Here is a 15,119-nt window from a genome sequence, read left to right as displayed (position 1 = left end):
TATAAACAAATCTTTACTGTATATTTAAGCACAAATATTTGAATGTTATAATCACAGACTAAAATAAGTACTTTAGGTTCTCTGTCAAATTTACTTTATGTTGAAATGAACAAATTAATTCAAGAGCTTAATTATAAAATATAAGTATACTTTATTTCAGTGAATTATTCTGTACGCTTACCTTTGCTGCAGATTTCCCCACAGGAATCATACTGTGAATTGTTTTCAGGACTTTTGCTGCATCTCCCCTACATTTCAACTGTGAATGCTGTTGACACTCTAAGCAATTCCTTACTGCCACTGCACATACTGTAATTTATTTTAATGAAAAGATTGGGAAAGAAAACAAAATCAAACTTAAGAATATGGAACTGATAAAAATCACCTAAACAATGTTATTTATATAAGATTTCATTTAAAACAGATTACCTTTGACCAATTCCTAAAATGTTTCTAGACTCTGTAACTTTGTGTTTGTTGCCCGATTTTGTTGGCTTCCCCACTGTAGCCCCAGTTATGATCTGGGGAGCCAGTACAGCCCAGTGGTCTACACTCTTAGGATATGCTAAAACAAAATCAGTTTGGAATCCTAACAGTAGGCTACTGTGTCTTAGATCTCACCCAAGTTAACTGGAACAATCTTTTATTAAGAACAAGATAGGGAAGAAAAGAATTAAAAGGACAGTGGAAGAAAAATAGAGCAAAAAAACTATCTAGGATAATATACTTTGGTTACTTTCATTAAAATAAATGATTAAACTGGACATCTTCATGTTTTTCTTATACAGCATAATTACAACATGATATTAATAGTGATGGATAGAAGGTACAGCATTCATAGAAAATTCTGTAAGGTCTACTGTTTACTGACTTTCATTAAACTGCTTAGAAAGTGGGGGTAGCAAAGGGAATCTGATTAATATGCAATCCAAAAATGCCTCTTTAAAGTCCCAGCTACTCAAATTATTTAGAAATTAATATTGAATTTAAATTATACACTATTTCCCTAGCTTCTTAAACAAAGTGATTCTGAATAAAGTGAAGCATTGTACTTTGAATTCTAGAAAGGTATTCTCCCTTTAGGGAAGCAGAAAGGATTTTCAAATGGGATATACAGAAGTGGGTGTTTAGCCTAGCAGTTAAAAAACACCAACATCCCACATCACATTGCCTGGGTTTGATTTGCAGTGCCAGCTCTTGACCCTAACTTCCTGCCAACACAGAACCAGAGAAACAGCAGTGATGGCTCAAGTAGTTGTGTCCACAGGAGAGACACAGATTGCATTCCTTATTCCTGGCTCCTGGCTCCCAGCTTCTGGCTCCTGCCCCTGAGGAGCCCTGGCCATGAAGTATATGGAAGTGCTTTTTTCTCTCTAGCTCTCACTCCCACTCTCCTCCTCACTCCACCTCCCCCACCCCCAACCCCACTCCTCAGGCTCACTCTCACTCTTAATGAAGTCTGTCTCTCTCTGTCAAATAACTTTTTAATGACATATGCAAAAGCAATAAAGTCTACTTAATGTAGTTATATTACTAATGGAAAGTCTAAGAAATATACTATAGGGGCCAGTGCTGTGGCACAGTGGGTAAAGCTGCTGCCTGCAGTGCCAGCATCCCATATGGGTGCCAGTTAGAGTCCCAGCTGCTCCACTTCCAATCCAGCTCTGCTGTGGCCTGAGAAAGCAGTGGAAGATGGCCCAAGTCCTTGGGCCCCTACATCCGCGTGGGAGACCCGGAAGAAGCTCCTGACTCCTGGCTTTGGATCAGTCCAGCTCAGCTGTTGTGGTCATTTGGGGAGTAAACCAGCAGATGGAAGATCTGTCTCTCTGTCTGTCTGTCTGTCTCTCTCTCTCTCTCTGCCTCTGCCTCTCCCTTAACTCTGCCTTTTAAAATAAATAAATAATTATTTTAATCAAAATTTTATTCAATTTCATTTACTAAAAATTTTTATTCAGTGTGAAAATCAATGACAAATTACAACAGACAATAAATGATAGCTTCTATTTTGTTATGCTCACTAACTTAAAGCTTTAAACTTTTAAAACAACTATCTACAAATGCTTATACCAAGTTCCTTAGCATATCCTAAGTCTGAAAGTACTCTGAATGACATTTTGAGTAAAACTAAGTGTACAAAAAATATAAAAACTGGTAATAGTTTATGTAACCAATATTTTTGTTAAATTGAATTTTAAATATGAAAAATATTTCATTAAGTAACTAGGTTTTCTATTTTCAATGTTATACGAGGGGGTTTCAAAAAGTTTGTGGAACATAGAATTAAAAGAACATGGGAGGTACAGCACTGTGGTGTAGTAAGCTAAGCTTCCACCTGTGGCACAGGCATCCCATATGGGTGCTGATTCGTGTTCTACTGCTCCTCTTCTGATTGAGCTCTTTACTCGTGGCCTGGGAAAGCAGTAGAAGGCGGCCCAACTGTCTGGGCCCTGCACCTGCGTGGGAGACCCAGATGAAGCTCCTGGCTCCTGACTTCGGATCAGCTCAGCTTTGGCTGTTGCAGCCATTTGGGGAATAAACCAAGAGATGGAAGACTTTTCCCTCTGTCTCTGTCTGTAATTCTACCTCTCAAATAAATAAAAAATAAAAATATATAACATGAAGGTGGGGGTTTGGCTCAGAATCCCATATTGGAGTACCAGGGTTCAAATCCTGGCTTCTTGCTAGTGCATATCCTGGAAAGTAGATGATGACTCAAATGAGGGGGTCTCTGACAGTAATGTGGGAGACCTGGATTGAGTTCATGTCTCTTGGGCATTTGGGGAGTGAAACAATAGATAGGAACTCTGTCTCTCAAATAATTTTAAAGTTTTTTTAATAAAAAATATACAGAATAAATTTCCAAGAAATCTGTAAAGTCCCCCAGTTTTTTCATAGGTATCTTATTGTCTAAATGTCTTCACGAGGCCACATTTTCTAAAGGTTTGCTTCTATTTCTTTTTTATTTTTTAAAAATATTTTATTTATTTATTTAAGAGGTAGAGTTACAGACAGTGAGAGGGAGAGACAGAGCGAAAGGTCTTCTGTCCATTGGTTTACTCCCCAAATGGCCGCAACGGCCAGAGCTGCACCAATCCAAAGCCAGGAGCCAGGAGCTTCTTCCAGGTCTCCCACGTGGGTGCAAGGGCCCAAGGACTTGGGCCATCTTCTACTGCTTTCCCAGGCGACAGCAGAGAGCTAGATTGGAAGAGGAGTAGCCAGGACTAGAACCGGCGTCCAGCCAGTACCACAGGCGGAGGATTAACCAAGTGAGCCACAGCACCGGCCCCTTTTTTATTTTATTTTTTAAAATATTTTATTTATTTATTTGAGAGGTAGAGTTACAGACAGTGAGAGTAAGAAAGAGAAAAAGGTCTTCCATCCACTAGTTCACTCTTCAAATGGCCGCAATGGCCGAAGCTGAGCTGATCCGAAGGCAGGAACCAGGAGCTTCTTCCAGGTCTCTCACATGGGTGCAGGAGCCCAAGGACTTGGGCCATCTTCTACTGCTTTCCCAAGCCATAGCAGGACTAGAACCGGTGCCCATGTAGAATGCCAGAGCCTCAGGCAGAGTATTAACCTACTGTGCCACTGCACCGGCCTGCTTCTATTTCTTAGCACCTCCATTCCCAACTGTTATTCTCTTCATTAAGCAAACAGTTTAACAAAGTCTCAATATTTTCAACTAAATGCAGAAAATGTCGTGCAAAACAAGAATTATTTTTAGTTCACCTATGGAAGTCAAATTAGATGAAAAAAGTCACATTGCATATTTTTGCTTTTACCTATGAAAGAATTGCTTTATCAGAGGAACAGAAATTTAATGATTTTATTAACTGCTTCAACAAACTATCCTGTCTTAACTGAATAAAGGCTGATCTTGAATAATGCTAATTCAGAACCATGTTACTCAACATTTTTTTTAAAGGTTTATTTATTCATCTGAAAGTCAAAATTACACAGAGAGATATTCCATCTGCTGGTTCACTCCCCAATTGGCCACAACTGCCAGAGCTGCACCAATCTGAAGTCAGGAGCCAGGAGCCAGGAGCTTCCTCCAGGTCTCCCACATAGGTACAGGGGCCCAAGGACTTGGGCCATCTTCCACTGCTTCCCCAGGCCACAGCAGAGACCTGGATCAGAAGTGGAGAAGGGACTCAAACCATTGTCCATATGGGATACTGGCACTGCAGGCAGCAGCTTTATCCTCTATGCCACATTGCCAGCCCCTCAACAGTGTTTTTAAAGATTTTATTTACTTATTTGAGAGGTAGAGTTACAGCCAATAAGAGGAAGAAACATAGAGAAAGCTCTTCTGCACATTCATTCACTCCCCAAATGGCCATGAGCTGCATAGATCTGAAGCCAGAAGCCAGATACTTCTTCCTGGTCTCCTACGCGGATGCAGGGGCCCAAGGACTTGGGCCATCTTCCACTGCTTTCTCAGGCCACAGTAGAGAGCTGGATTGGAAGAGGAACAGCCAGGACTAAAACCAGCACCCATATGGGATGCCAATGGCATGAGCTGCATAGATCTGAAGCCAGAAGCCAGATACTTCTTCCTGGTCTCCTACGCGGATGCAGGGGCCCAAGGACTTGGGCCATCTTCCACTGCTTTCTCAGGCCACAGTAGAGAGCTGGATTGGAAGAGGAACAGCCAGGACTAAAACCAGCACCCATATGGGATGCCAATGGCATGAGCTGCATAGATCTGAAGCCAGAAGCCAGATACTTCTTCCTGGTCTCCTACGCGGATGCAGGGGCCCAAGGACTTGGGCCATCTTCCACTGCTTTCTCAGGCCACAGTAGAGAGCTGGATTGGAAGAGGAACAGCCAGGACTAAAACCAGCACCCATATGGGATGCCAATGCCATAGGCGGAGGATTGGAGGATTAACCTACTACACCACAGCACTGGCCCCAAAAATGTTACTAATGAAGCACCAACATCACACGGGACTTGGTAGACAACTTTTGGCCTATTTTTTGTTTGTTTGTTTGTTTGTTTTTTAACAGGCAGAGTGGACAGTGAGAGAGAGAGACAGAGAGAAAAGTCTTCATTTTGAAGTTGGTTCACCCTCCAATGGCCGCCGTGGCCGGCGTGCTGCAGCTGGCACATCACACCTATCTGAAGGCAGGAGCCAGGTGCTTCTCCTGGTCTCTCATGGGGTGCAGGGCCCAAGCACTTGGGCCATCCTCCACTGCACTCCCGGGCCACAGCAGAGAGCTGGCCTGGAAGAGGGGCAACCAGGACAGAATCCGGTGCCCCGACCAGGACTAGAACCCGGTGTGCCGGCGCCGCAAGGTGGAGGATTAGCCTAGTGAGCCGCAGTGCCGGCCTTGGCCTATATATTCTAATCGTCATTTTAACAAGATTCTCAGGTGATTTTTATTTGTGAATCACCTTAAAATTTAAGAAGTATTACTTAAGAGTAAAACTCAGCTTAGATACTCTGACCTCAGAATCAGCCCGTAAGGCATTCTGGCCTGGCTGAAAAGCCCACAAGAGCATTTCAGGCATGGAAAGAAAAGACAATGAGACAAAAATTGTCCTACATGAAAGATCTCGGTGGGTGAGACCCCAGTGGAAAGAATGGTTATCAAAGAAGGAGGTACTTTTCTCTGAAGAGAGAATTTCCACTTTGCTTATGGCCTTGTCAAAATACTGATGGAGTTTTTGGATTCAAAAGGCTTCCATAGCCTAGGCAGCTCATATCAAGAGCTTTGGGTGATCACTGACGTCATACATATTGTTAAATTAACAGTAAGAGTCACTGTGCAGTAACTTCCCGTGCAGGACCTCTGTACTCAAAGAGCTGTATCATAACTATGTGTATGTGCTCCCAAAAGATATATCATTCTTGGGTAGAAGAAGAGAGAAAGAGAGGAAGAGAGAGAGAAAGAGAGAGAGAAAGAGAGAGAGAAAGAGAGAGAGAAAGAAAGAGGAAGGAAGGAAGGAAGGAAGGAAGGAAGGAAGGAAGGAAGGAAGGAAGGAAGGAAGGAGAAAGAAAGAAAGAAAGAAAGAAAGAAAGAAAGAAAGAAAGAAAGAAAGAAAGAAAGAAAGAAAGAAAGAAAGAAAGAAAGAAAGAAAGAAAGAAAGAGAGAGAAAGAGAGAAAGAGAGAAAGAGAGAAAGAGAGAAAGAGAGAGAGAAAGAGAGAGAGAGAAAGAGAGAGAAAGAGGAAGGAAGGAAGGAAGGAGAGAGAGAGAGAAAGAAAGAAAGAAAGAGAAAGAGAGAGAGAGAAGGAAGGAAGGAAGGAAGGAAGGAAGGAAGGAGAGAAAGAAAGAAAGAGAGAAAGAGAGAGAAAGAAAAAGAAAAAAGAAGTGAAGTAAATTTACTTCAAGATGCAATGATTTTGAACAGCCCTTGTCTCGACTGTTGAGAAACAGTTTTGTTTTGGTTTGGTTTGGTTTGGTTTTTGGTTTATTTTACAGTGCAAACTGTTGAACTCTTTCCTTAGCATACAGTTGGTCTTTTGTGTATAAAGTTAATCAAAAATAGATCTTGGTGGAGAATGGGACTGGGAATGGGAGAGGGAGGAGGAGGAAGGATGGGAGAGTGGTTGGGAGGGCAGGTATGGTAGGAGAATCACTATATTCCTAAAGTTGTACTTATGAAATGCATGAATCTGTATTCCTCAAGTGAAAGGTTTCTTGGGGGGAAAATAATTTTAAAAATAAATTTTAAAAAAACTAGCCTTAGGAACTTAGGGGAAAGGAGGAATGCTGATATAATAAATAGTAGATTGTGTGAATATATCTTTCTCTTTCACTATCCAATTTGGCAATTACTGTGCATAGTACATTAAAAACTAATCACAGGCAGGCATTTTGCCTAGTGGTTAAGACACCAGTTAGAACACACACATCCTTCTTAGGAGTGCATGGAATCAAGTCCCAGCTCCAGCTCTCAATCAACTTCCTGCTTAGGCAGATCCTAGTAGCTGGTAGGTGATGGCTCAAGTAATTCAGTTCCTGCCAATCATGTAGAAGATGCAGACTGAGTTCCTGGCTCCAGGCCCTTGGGGACTGAGTGAACCACTGATGGCTCTCTCTCTTCATCTCTGTGTCTCTCTTTCATAAAACACTGACACAAACAACAACACAAAAACCTACCCATAAAAGAAACTGGCTAGCACACATTTTCTCACCAACAAAAGAAATACTTTTCATGTTAATGTCTGGATTACTGGGAAAAAAATTTAAAGTAAATCCCTAACTTTAGGGTTTTAATAGCTCACCCAGTCGGAGACACTGCCGCAAAATTCCTCCAGATGACATGTTTTTTTCAGCTTCAATTTCAGTAAAGCCAAGAGAACTTGCAAATATAAGCACATCCACAAGGCTAATGAGCCTCTGCAAAAATGTCACAGAGGCTTCTATTGAAAGGCCTTGAGTAGGCTCAATATTCTCCAGCTCATGCTGTAAGGAATAAAGTTTGACATTTACATCTATATTCTGATGAAAATCTAATTTTACCAGATATAGTTCCCAGATTTCTTAAATTTTATAGGAAGTCAGGCTTTCAGAAAACTAGTACAACAGTGATTTACTTAACATTTCATTTTTTTTAAAAGGGGTCAATGGAAACATACAGGTAAAACACTGTCAATCATATTCTTCACTAGCTGACTCATCTCCAAGAAAACATTCTTTTTAGTTATTTCATTCCTGGAAAAGATTCTAAAATCCTTTAACATAATTATAAAGGGTCCTGATGCTTTTGATTTACAGCATTTATGATACCTAGTAATGTGTATATTCAGGTTTTAATCAATAAGGATGCATAACACTCATGTTTTCACACCAATTTTATAGAGTAGGTAAGTCCTTACTGTAGCCGATGTAGCAGCTGAAAGCAATGGCAGTATACCCCCACAAGCCATGACCATATTGTCCATCACTTGAGAGATGAGATGAATTGTGTTGTGTACAAAGATGACATTATCACTGCTATTCACGAAGTCCATAACTGTCTTTGTTGAATGGCTGTCCAAAGATAAATGATGTTTACTGATAAAGCTAAAGAAAGGAAATCACAATTTGCCTACTTGAGGGGAGGAAGGATAAGAAGGTGCTTTTGCTTCATCTTGAAAACCGAGGGAAGATAGTGGTGCAACGGGTATTTGGGGGCGTAAACATCCTCAGAAGAAGTGGACCATTTCATATCAGCAGTGACTATCCATGCCCTCCTCCAGAGCTGAAACATAAATACTATTCATCTTACACTGGATATGAAAAGCAGAACAATATCCTACTTAGCTGGGAATACAACTGAGAAGTCATATGGCAAAACTTCAAAAGTAAATGGTATTAAATGTGCTATTAAAATGAATTTTCTATGAACATTTTCTTAAGTAATGCCATAAAATGCTTCTAAATAAAATAAGAGTTGTTTACAAACAAAAAACAGACTAGGCACTTTTAAAATCACAGGTCACATAAGGAAGGGATAATCTGAAATATACAGATATTTTATGTTAAAATACAACGACAATATAGATAATGTTATATTCAAATCTCTATTAATTTTTAGTGTTGCTACAAATAAACCAAACTTGGCAGACAGATCTACTTTCTTGTAAATTCCATGCTATAAAATATGCTACAGGAAACCTTCTGCAGATTTTTTGAAAGAAAAGGCTTGGATTCTCATTTTTCTAACACAGAGATACCATTCTTATGATGGAGAATAAAAATTAATTCAATAAACCCTACCATAGAATAATTTATATTCCAGTTTTTAAAGCAAATGCCTGAATTTAATTGAAAACAAAGACTAAAGTTTATATGCATATTCTATAACAAACATATGGACAAACCTCCTCCACATCTGAATATCTGTTTCTATCGAAAATAACAGATCAGTGAGCAAACGCTGATGCATCTGAGACCACTTGAACTCAGGAACACGAAACATGGTAGATCTTGAATCCCTCCTTTGTCCATTGACTGCCTCTGGTACTGGTCCTCGAACTGGCTGCTCCTGTTGCCTTGGTACCTAATACAGAAAATTTGAAGTGATAAAATAAGTTAAACGTCAAAGTAAGGCACTAGAAAAATAAAAAATTTAATAGCTTCTATACAATTCATCTAACAGATAACTTACATGTTAGGACACTAAAGAACCAAACCAGTGAAAGACAAATTATCAATAAGTAATAACTTTTTACTATGTTGAAATAAATTTTTACTAATTGAAAGCAATGTTACCAAAAATGCTATACTGTAATAATTCAACAATAATGCATTTGGAGCTATGTAAATGTTACTAAGCAGGTCTTGGCTTTGAATCTTAACATAACATAGGCAGTATTTGTAATCCAGGAAGTATCTGGATCATAAATTGGCTAAAATGAAGTACAAACAAAAATTAAGACAGTTCCAAAAAGACCAATTAAAACATGAGAGAAAAAGAAGGGAGGGAGAATAAGAACTGAGTAAAAAGTGGGAAATGACAACATGCAACCAACCATTGTTCATGAATCAGCATTTACTTTATAAACTGAAATTATGCCAACCTTGAAACTTGAAATTGTTAACTTTTGGTGATGCCTTGGTAAAAATAATAGTGTAAGTAAAACCTGCTATTTAATGAACTCACACTAACTGCTAAATGTTATACTGACAATTTCAAACAACCTTCACATGCATTATATTTACATAACTGCAAATAGGATATGAACCAAATACAAAATAAAATAAAATGCAAGTATATATACTTGCTCTGTCTGAACTCAGATCAAACACACTTCAAGAAGACAATATAGGGGCCGAGGCTGTAGTGCACCAGTTAAGTCTGCCACCTGCAGTGTCGGCATCCCATATGGGCACTGGTTTGAATCCTGACTGCTTCACTTCCAATCCAGCTCTCTGCTACGGCCTGGGAAAGGAGTAGAAGATGGCCCAAGTCCTTGGGCCCTTGTACCCATATGGGAGATATGGAAGAAACTCCTGGCTCCTAGCTTTGGATCGAACCAGCTCCCGCTGTTGTGGCCACTGGGGAGTGAACCAGCAGATGGATGGATCTCCCTCTCTCTCTGCCTCTGCCTCTCTGTAACTCTGACTTTCAAATAAATAAATAAATAAATCTTAAAAAAAAAAAAAAAAAAGAAGATAATATGTTTACTCGCCTCAAGCATTTGTCGATGAGGCTGAACTGCTTCCATGCTTGTATTAGCCTTCAATTCCAGTCTCTCGGTATCTGAAGCAACACTGGAAACATCTAACTTGGCAATCTTCTGCTCAGAAGTAACAGAAGCTTCAAAAACATTACCATGACTATCAGTGTCTAAGTTGGTTTCTCCAGCAGAGTCGGCTGTTTTCTTTCCTTCCTCCAACATCTGATCCATGCCTGACTGCACAGCTGTTTGGGAAACAGTAGTTTCTAGAGAAGTAGCTGAAGACTCTGAAGCTGTTACATGCAGGGATCCAGGATCTTCAGAATCTTGAGCTTCAGTACCAGTTGGTTTTTCCGTAACAGGGTCTTCCTCTTGGAATATTAATTTGCGGTCAGTACTAGCTTCATGCAGTCTTTCACTGCCTTCGGATGCAGCTGGAGACAAACTATTATCTTGGCCCTCTGTGGGCAGGCTGGTTTCCTCAGTAGGACTGCTTTCCACCTTCAGTTCCACATAATCATCGTCCTCCTCTTCTACCAGAGACTTATCCAATAATTCTGGCATCTCTGTAGCATCCCCTTCTGAAGGAGAGCTTACAGATGCCGTTCCTTCACTGATGGTCACTGTATCTTTGCCAGCTGTATCAAAAGTACTAGAGGAAACAGTTATAGGTTCTCTTAGGTCAGAAGATGCTTCTAAAACACCTGCATTCAGTTCCTCATTTGTCAGTGTTTCTTCCAAAGTGACTTCATCCAGTAACTCCCGATTTTCCTGCTCAGTTTTCCTTTCTTCAATAGAGGTACTATGAGTCTGCAGTTCGACGTTAGATGTCGTTTCTACTGAACTAGTGTTTTCATTACTTGAGTTTTCACCACTGTTTCTGGTAAAATGGGGATAGATGGGGGAATCCTTCTTGTCTGATTGCTGAGACCCCGCTGAAGCAGGAACATCCCTGCTAATTCCAGAGATTGCTGGAACGGGACCTGAAGAGCTTAGCCCTATTTCCTCATCAACCTTTCCCTGCTGTCCCCTAAACATGCTGGCAAGGTTCTCTTTGTGTATTTCAAAAGTGACCTGGATGAAACAAAAAAATAAAAAACAGCCAGTAGTTAATACATGCATTCACATTATTCCAGCATTCAAAATATAAAGTTTTCAACAATTTTTCAAATAGTTTATATAATATGAAAACTTTTAATTTTTCTATAATATGCTTACTTCAGTAAAGCAATAAATAAAATGAAACTGAATCAAATAATGTAAATATTCAGAAAAAGTAAAGCCAATTTTAAGGCTAACAGGTAGCACAGTATGAAACTGAAACAAAAACATTAATTATTTAGTCTGTTCTTAAAGACACATAGGAAGAGTACACCATTCTTCCCTCTTCAACTTGTACTAGGATCTAAATATACCATATGCACTGAATAATGCAGTGTTACAACTGCAATGAAAGTTCACTTCCCCATGATTTGCCCTCAGGAAAGATTTTTTTTATCAAATGATTATGTTACTATAGGAGCTTTCCATGTTATCCATTAAGCTACAAAACCCATTCCTCATGTACCTAAATGCTTTTAGCAATGAGAAAACACACAAACCTTCCCCAAAGGTCAACCATTATTTTGAAAGTTTGAACTGATCACAAATAGTCTGAAAGTTCCAGTTTATCCACCCATGTATCCAATCATTCCAACACAAGGCTGATTACTACGTATGAGGGAACTTTGCGTTCAGGGGATCATAGCATTAAAAGATGTTTATTTTCATGCAAAAAATTATGAAATCCATGCATAATTTTTTAAATATTCTTTTTCTGTGAACTTTTTGAAAACTGCTTGTATACATGAATTTCACATTTTTTCACACTGAAATAAACTTACCTTTTCAAAATGCCCTCATGTTCAGCACTTTGAATGTTCTCATATTATGCTTCCTTTATTAAAAGTAAATGATAAAAAACTATTCTGTGATTGCCAATGTCACAGGATTTTTATCACTTTTCCCTTCAACTCTTCAATGATTATTATCCTCAAGCACCATTATGTGATTGCTACTGGTGTTTCAAAGGGAACCCCCAAATCACAAAACCCTCAGAAGAAAATAACAGGAAAAGTACAACACATCCAGAAAGTACAAGCATAATCATAGTTTATTAATACAAAAATTATTTTTTTCCTGTACCATACATTATAACATATAGTAAATTGAGTAGTCAATAAATCTTTATTGAGCCCAGTATGAGAGAATGGTAGGAGATAACAAGGTAAGAAGAGCTGATTTTTTTGTGCACAAAAATCCATTGGCCTATTCAAATCACAAGAAGTATGTACACAAGTAAAAAGTATAAACAATGCATGCTACAAAAATTTCCTTCTATAAGTATTAACTATTACTCATGTCATAAACAGAATATTCAGGCCATATGTGACACAGCTAAAAACTTTAAAATATGTTTAGGAAATAAACATTTTCCTAACTGGAAATATTTTTCTTGGGGTAGCCATGTGATGGCTGGTAAGATGTTGCTGGTAATGCCCATATCCCATATCAGAATGCCTGGGTTTGAGTCCCAGCTCTACTTCCAATTCCAGTTTCCTGCTAATGTGCACCCTGGGAGGCAGCAGATGATGGCTCAAGAACTGGAGTCCCTGCCACCTACAGGAGAGACCCAGACTGAATTCTGAACTTCTGGCTTCAGCCTAGCACAGGCCGGGTTGTGGCAGGCATGTAGGGGAAGTGAAGCAGTAGATGGGAGATCTGTCTCTCTGCCTTTCAAATACATTAAATACATAAATAATTTTAAAAAACATTTTCCCAATTACAAATATTTTCTTATTTGTAACTATTTAAGAAACTTTTTTAGTAATTCAAAAAGAAAAACAAACACTCCAAACTGAATAGTAAAATAACACTGTAACATTAACAAAAGAACTATTTTATATTTATAATGCCAATATTTTCTTTGAAATGAGTTCTTTTAACTGAAACCCTCATATTCATTCAAGGAAAAAATATCTACTGAACATCTATCTATAGCAAGCACTCACTGTATGATGAACAATATAATGTTCCTGATTCCATGGAGCTTATATTCTAATGCAGGCATTAGAAAATAAGGATAAAAATACAGAAACCAATGTCAAGTGGTAAAAAGAACTTTGAAGGAGCAAAAAAGACAAAATAGCAAGTCTAGGAGAGAGGGTGTGTTTCACTAGGTAAGATATATGAGTAAAGACGGGAACAAGCAGTCTTAAAAGGAAAATTGTTTCATGCAGAGAGATGGACAAAGGCAAAGGCTCTGCGGCCAAAAAAGGTAGGTATGTTTGAGGAATAACAATAAGCCAGTAGACTCAGAACTGTCAAAGCTTGGAACATAGCCGGTGGCTACAGTGTGACTGTGGATCATGGCAGGATGGGTGAAGGACTCCGAATTGTATTCTCAGGAAGAAGCCATTTGAGAGTTATAGTTAGGGGTAAGATTTCCCTTTTAGGAGATAGTTTCCACACTGATACAATAGTTATTACCTAAGAAGGGCAAGTTACATACCACCAACCTCATTAGAATTTTGAAAATACACCATTATTTCTTCAACAGCCCATGTTGTAGAATAAGCTCAGTTTTCACCATCAATTGCCTCAATCTTATTCAAATTTTTTTAGAATTTTTATTATACCAATAAACATATATATACAATTATTATATGTACAGATTAAACAGCATTAATCTTTTTAACCCCATGTACCTACCACGCATGTCAAGAAACAGAACACTACTCACACTCACAATTCCCCTGTGTGACCCTCCTAAATATTAATCTCTAACCTACCCACCTCCATCAGGAGGGATCACTCCTGAGGTGAAGAAAAGACAACACAGCCTGGGGCCCGCGCTGTGGTGTAGCGGGTAAAACCACTGCCTGCAGTGCCAGCATCCCATATGGGCACCAGTTCAAGACCCCGCTGCTCCACTTCCAATCCAGTTCTCTGCTATGGCCTGGGAAAGCAGTAAAAGATGGCCCAAGCACTTGGACCCCTGCACCCTGCATGGGAGATGTAGAAGAAGCTCCTGGCTCCTGGCTTTGGATTGGCTCAGCTCTGGCCTTCACAGCCATTTGGGGAGTGAACCAGCGGATGGAAGACCTTTCTCTCTGTCTCTCCCTCTCTCTGTCTGTAACTTTATCTTTCAAAATAAGTAAATAAAATCTTAAAAAAAAAAAAAAAAAAAAAGAAGGAAGACAACATTGCCACAGAAACTAAAGGCCGCCAAGAGAAGACAAGACACAGAATCAATGAGTGGCAATGGGGCTTCAGCTTCTCAAAGAGGATCTCCAAGGCTACTTCTGGGAAGTCCCTAGGCAAGGTCATTAGGAAATACTGGAAAACACAGTAAGGAGTACTAGAGCACCTCTCAGAGTCAGTGTGACCCAGGAAGTGGCTATCTGGCACAAACAAGTTCTGGGAAGTGAACTCCCTTATACTTTTCCATTCAAAGCTCAACATGGGTGACTTCTACTCTCAGAAACAGATCAATCAAGAGTATATTTCTGACGTGAATCAGGCAGGATTAGAAGGAAGAGCAGGAACTTAATCAGTACATGTTAAAGATGAGCAAAGTATCCACAAGAATATGGGACTCTCTCCTAAGGGCAGTTTGTCCCCAGATTTAAAAAAAAAAAAAGTTATAAAGGTTTTTGGCATTTCAGTAATGATACCCAACCCTTCACCTGTCTCTTGAGTCAAACTGCTACAATCCAGATGCACTACCAACTATCTGACTATAGTGCCGCCATCTTAGGCTCCCTTCATTGCAGGCCTGGGTATTTAATACCTCCAGCTCTCTTCTACACTGGTTCTCCAATTTCTTATATTCCATATCCTTCTGCTGGTTTCATTCTCTCCTTCTGGGCAGTACAATCTCTAGTGCCTTTGAGAAAGTGTGCCTATAAAATAATCTTTTGTAACCTCAAATATCTGAAAATATATTTATTCTACCTTACATTG

At 39.3% G+C, this 15,119-nt stretch overlaps 1 protein-coding gene across 3 annotated transcripts in view; it reads right to left on the bottom strand.

Annotated features, from left to right (window-relative positions):
- The window catches only part of LRBA (LPS responsive beige-like anchor protein), a 751,045-nt gene that overhangs the window by 568,353 nt on the left and 167,573 nt on the right, over window positions 1-15,119 (bottom strand). For all 3 annotated transcript variants that reach the window (XM_051819347.3, XM_051819348.3, XM_089302377.1), the window contains exons 22-26: window positions 10,128-11,189; window positions 8,817-8,995; window positions 7,830-7,983; window positions 7,236-7,416; window positions 182-309 (exon numbers count right to left, since the gene is read on the bottom strand). In XM_051819347.3, coding sequence (XP_051675307.3) covers window positions 182-309; window positions 7,236-7,416; window positions 7,830-7,983; window positions 8,817-8,995; window positions 10,128-11,189 — 1,704 coding nt within the window. The remainder of the gene's footprint in view (window positions 1-181; window positions 310-7,235; window positions 7,417-7,829; window positions 7,984-8,816; window positions 8,996-10,127; window positions 11,190-15,119) is intronic.

The sequence above is a fragment of the Oryctolagus cuniculus genome, chromosome 8 (assembly GCF_051225735.1).
Source record: "Oryctolagus cuniculus isolate XC-2025 breed Fujian yellow rabbit chromosome 8, ASM5122573v1, whole genome shotgun sequence".
NCBI lineage: Eukaryota > Metazoa > Chordata > Mammalia > Lagomorpha > Leporidae > Oryctolagus > Oryctolagus cuniculus.
This window is presented reverse-complemented; position numbering and strand designations above follow the sequence as displayed.